Genomic DNA, 5037 nt, shown 5'->3' with positions numbered 1-5037 from the left:
AAATAAATACTATAAATTAGCTTTTTAATGCCTAACTATTTTGTATGATTTAATGCATTCTGGAAAAAATTGATAGAATTGTATGATATGTAGAAAGATGATCTAATAATTCATTAAACTTTATGAAATGTAGAAAGATGATGGATGATATATAAAAAGATAATGTGATAATTCATTGAACTTTATGAAGTAAAATGCTTGTGAATTTTAGACTAGTTAGTGTCATTAGGATTCCATGCAAGGTGATTGCCAAAAATTTAGGAAAAAAGATAAACAATTTTCTTTAAATCAACTTTAACTAATCGTATGATTTATTGACCTAAGGATATCAAAATTCATATGTTTCTCGACTAAATGTAGGCGTCGTATAAAAGAAAATAATGAAGTATATAAAGTGTTTAGGTAGAGATGGGAAATTTCGAATTTCCCATTGGTTTTTCACAAATGATGTCATTTTGGAAGGAGTAGTCAACATATAATGTAACGAGAATTCTTGGGATTTTTAAGTGTTTTTTATTGGTATCTAGATTAAAATTTAAATTATAAAAAAGCAATTTGTATGTAGTAGATATATCTTATATTGAGGTACAGAAATGTTGGCAGTATATATTATCGAGGATCACAATTGCTAGTTGGTAATAATATGACTAAATAATCATCTGGAGTTCGATTAAAAAAAAGTTTGCGATATTTTCGAGTTGGAAGGAAATGAAGTTATTACTTGCGGGAAGAACAACAATTATTATATAGCTTTCGGAAAGCTTGGGTATATACATAGAAAGAATGTATGGGGAATTATTGTTTAAGGAGGAAGATACGTGATAAAAAGAATAAGTTGAGTTTCTTGGAAGAAGATGGTAGCTCCTAAAGAAGCTATTGGATTGGGGATTAAGAGCCATTTTTGCTGTCAATTGATCACTTTAATCCAAATGGAGATGAAGATTCTTCAGTGAAAAAAAATGGTCCTTAGGTAAAACCAATAATAGTTTTTCATTGGGGATAGTGAGCAATTTCAAAATATTTATATTTCTAGATATGGTTTTAGTTTTTGGTTGAAAATTGTTGAAATGATACATGGTTGGAAGATCATAATTTTCACATGTAGATCTACAAGGTCAAAAAACATTGGGAATACTTTCAAATAGATTTTTAGAATTACAAATGGTGATGAAATTCTTTTTCTAGCTGTTTTTGATGACTATGTATTGAAAAATGGAAACTCAAGAGGGTTGAAATATGGGATCATGTTGGGCAGATGATGGTTGTGTTTGGCCCTAGAGGAGACAGACTCACTCAAGAAAAAGAGAAGAAATGCATGATTTATTGTTTGTTCTTGATAATGTGTTCTTAAATGACCAAGAGTATGTTTGTCATTGGAAGTTATGCGACACATGTCTTTTTTTTTCTTCATCCGTTGTTATTTTCTTGATAAAAGGTAGGTGATCATTGATAATGGTAAAACAAGATGGAATAAGTACACTCGAATTAAAGTTAATTCTTAGGATGGATGATTGGATTTGATATATTGTCCATATACCCTTAGCTACTCTTAGTTTGTTATTTGTCAACTTGCTAAGAATTGTGGTTTAAAGTTGATTTGTGGGGGACATTCCGAGTAGGGCATCCACAATGTATTGAACTCTATAGAGTTCAATCCAATGCAACATTATCATTCACTATTCCATACAACTTTATTCATTTTTATCCTACAATGCATTAAATTCTACAAGTTCAATGGAACATATTAAAAAATATTTATTTAAAGATTTAAAGATTTTCTTTTTTTCCATTAAACTTCAAATTCATTGAATGTCAATGTAGTATTTCACAATCGTGGAATTGTATCCATTAAATGACAAGTAGACATGACACCTCATTCAACTCTTGCATTAAATTCCCCATTGTGAATGCTCTTAGTGGCCTGCAGGGATTGATTTCATAGCCGGTTCTTATTATATCGAAAAGTAGTTCGGTTTGTCTGTACTTATTACATAGATTGTTTGGCTTTAACACAATAACTTGATTTTCAAAGAGACCCATATTAAAAAAGATTTTCTTTTTTGAATCTATTATAATCACTTCCTATTCTAGGATTTTTGTTAGAGGCAAAATAATCGATGCAATTTGGGCAGATTGTCTTAGAAACCATTTGTCAATATAATTTCTTTGGCAAAAACTTTTATGCTAATGTTCTTCGTAGTCTTGATTTAATAAAAATTTGGTAAGTCACTTAAAAAAAAACTAAAACCGTAATAGAACTTTTAATTGTTTAAGAAAAAGATTAGTAAAAAAGTCAAATGAAACCAAAGTAATAAAAATTCCCCAAACTAATCAAAAGACAAATTAATTTAACCCAACCCACACTCAAAATACCCTCTCCCAAAAGCCCAAAGATTTACTCAATGTGGCAAAAGGGAAACATCTTGATGAGTTAACGACACATCAACACCCACTGGACAAACCAATGTTGTGGGCCGGACTAGTCAGTGAAGTGACCGGTCCATTAATCCTTTCACCGTTAGTTCTTTTTGTGTTTGTCTGACTCTGTCATGCAAAATTTATACGGCAAGCAACCACATTATGTTTTAAAGCATGCAATATTGCATCCTATCCATTGTGTAACAAGATAAAGTTGATGTGTACGAGATTATTTTCATGAATATAGATTTACTAACCTTTGCATATCTATAACCAAACATGAAAAACCGATATTCAAAAATTTCATTGGTTTATCTCAAAGATCTTGGTCACCCATTGTAAGCACTACTCATCACTAAGAAAAGAAAAAAAAAATACAAAAAAGTATCCCTAATCTTATAATCTAAATTCCATTTGGTGTGACTAGCCTTTTCATTCCTTCTAGGGTTTGCTTGTGACGAACTTCACTTCAGACCATCTGTTCATTGGGAAGTACATATATTGTTAGGCTTCAAACACACGTCAGAGTATAACCCCACAATTTAAATAGAAAAACTTCAAAGATTTGATACAAAACATTGGAAAATAAATAATGCAAATATGTTTCATTATGAGTCAAAGAAATTTTCTTTAGTCATAATATAATAAAAAATTGTGACGTATCACGTATGTATGATCAATATCAGTATTTAGTAAAAGGGCAAAACATAAAATAAACAATACTTTTATATATATAACAATGTACAACAATCATAAAAGTAAGTACCTGAAAATAGGTTGTGGAATGGCCGAGTGAATAACAAAAACTGTTATCATCCTCCTTTGTAGATTGTTTGTTGCACACTTGTAGATCTTTCTGTAAAACAAAAAATAAATAAATAAAACGTTATTTAGATGACTATTTAGTTAAAAAAAAAAAATACGTAAGACTTCTAATCAAATTTAATATTCAGAACAATCGATGATTCAACGAGTCTTTTAATTAGCACATCGGAGAAAACCAATATGACTAGGTCGCGTATATGAAATTTTTCTAACTATTATACTCGCTAACAAAAAGCACCATGAAGTTTGCTAAGAGCGATTAAACTTGATGATTATTTTGTAAAGATTAAGGATTCAGTGTTGAAAACGAATGAAAGATACGAATCGTGAATCTTGTTTATAGTTGTGTGGAGAAATATTGAAAAACGTGGAATCGAATGAAATGGCAATACACGAGGAATCAAAAAGATGCTTACATTGGAAAAGCAGAAAAAGGGAGAACTAGCAGTATCATCAAGAGAAGCTGCAGGCAAATCTTGCAGATGTCTATGGCTATGGAAACTTGTTTGCTTAAAAAGCTTTGGTCTTTTCCTAGCAACCAACGTCAATGGAGGATCACAGAAAGCATTGTTGTCGTCATTGTTGAAGTATTCTTCTTCTTCTTCGTGTTCTTGATGTGGTTGAAAATGTGGTGGACCTGAAGAAGCATCCGAAACCATCGACATATCATCGTCTTCTTCATCATCATTGTCATCTTCATGTTCTTCATCATGTTCTTGTGCACCATGAGATGCTTGTTTCCATGAGAAAACATCATGGGGGATGGAGTGTTGTAAGTAATGGGTCCAACCAGATTCACAACCACTGCTGGATTCTTCTGAATCAAAAAGTTGATCCATTTTTGCGATTTGTGATTCAAGAAATGAATGGGAATAAGGAATTTGTGTGATTTTGTTGAAGAAAGAAGAAAGAGGAAATTATTGTAGAAAAGAAGTGTGGAATCTGTTGGTTTATATGATGGGGAAATCCCAGACTAGTTTTGTCGTCATGTGCAGTATGCAGTCGGGATGAGCATGCGACTATAGCGCTTGTGTTGGCTTACAATCCACAAAACTATTTCTTAAAATATGTTTGGCAACTTTTTAAGTAATATCAAAGTAATAAAGGGGAAAGATCACAGTAACATGTCTTAACGGCCGGGTCCAGTTGAAATGAATCCTGGTGGCTTGATCTATAAATATTTTATTGGCTTAATTACATATTCAGTCCTCGTGCTATGTCAAAAGTCATGGATTTCACCCCATAAACTATTTTTCCACCCAGACCATCAATGTCCTTTATTTTGGTTTGCATACAAGGTCCTTGTGTCGGATGCCATTTGTAAGGCATGGTTAGTTACCTTCACATGCACTCCACATGGGGTATTTATATCTTTTTACCCTATCTCTCCTTAAACGGTTATAGTTTTTTTGTATTTATTTCCAACATAAGTAGTCCCCCCCCCCCCCCCCTTCTCCGTATATACATCTATCTCTCTGTTAACAGTATTTTGCAACTGTCGTTCAAAATCGGAGATAAAATTTCCCTAGACATCATTAAATTCAAGTCGACGCTTCTATACTTGTACCATTAATGTTTCCATTCGGTCTTTCAACTTCCCCCTCTTATAATTTCCTGAAGAATTTATTGTTCTTTTCAAATTTTAATAAAGACCGAATTGTAGATCTCTTGGTTGAGTTGATCCTCTGATGCGTGTTTATTCATTGGTGATTATTATCGATATATTGATCTCAAAGAAACAACCTTAAAGGATAATGTATTTCTTTTTGTTGTTTATAAGTAGTATGTTAGGGT

At 32.1% G+C, this 5037-nt stretch overlaps 1 protein-coding gene across 1 annotated transcript; it reads right to left on the bottom strand.

Moving 5' to 3' along the window:
- Positions 1 to 2711: 2711 nt before the first annotated feature.
- Positions 2712 to 4275, bottom strand: LOC145017917 (uncharacterized). Its single transcript, XM_078975865.1, has 3 exons — positions 3660 to 4275; positions 3185 to 3274; positions 2712 to 2896 (listed from the first exon to the last, which is right to left on the bottom strand). Exons 1-3 carry the CDS (start codon positions 4080 to 4082, stop codon positions 2888 to 2890), a joined length of 522 nt encoding a protein of 173 aa, XP_078831991.1. The 5' UTR covers positions 4083 to 4275; the 3' UTR covers positions 2712 to 2887.
- Positions 4276 to 5037: the final 762 nt, after the last annotated feature.

Source organism: Lactuca saligna, chromosome 9 (assembly GCF_052625555.1).
Source record: "Lactuca saligna cultivar CGN05327 chromosome 9, ASM5262555v1, whole genome shotgun sequence".
Lineage (NCBI taxonomy): Eukaryota > Viridiplantae > Streptophyta > Magnoliopsida > Asterales > Asteraceae > Lactuca > Lactuca saligna.
This window is presented reverse-complemented; position numbering and strand designations above follow the sequence as displayed.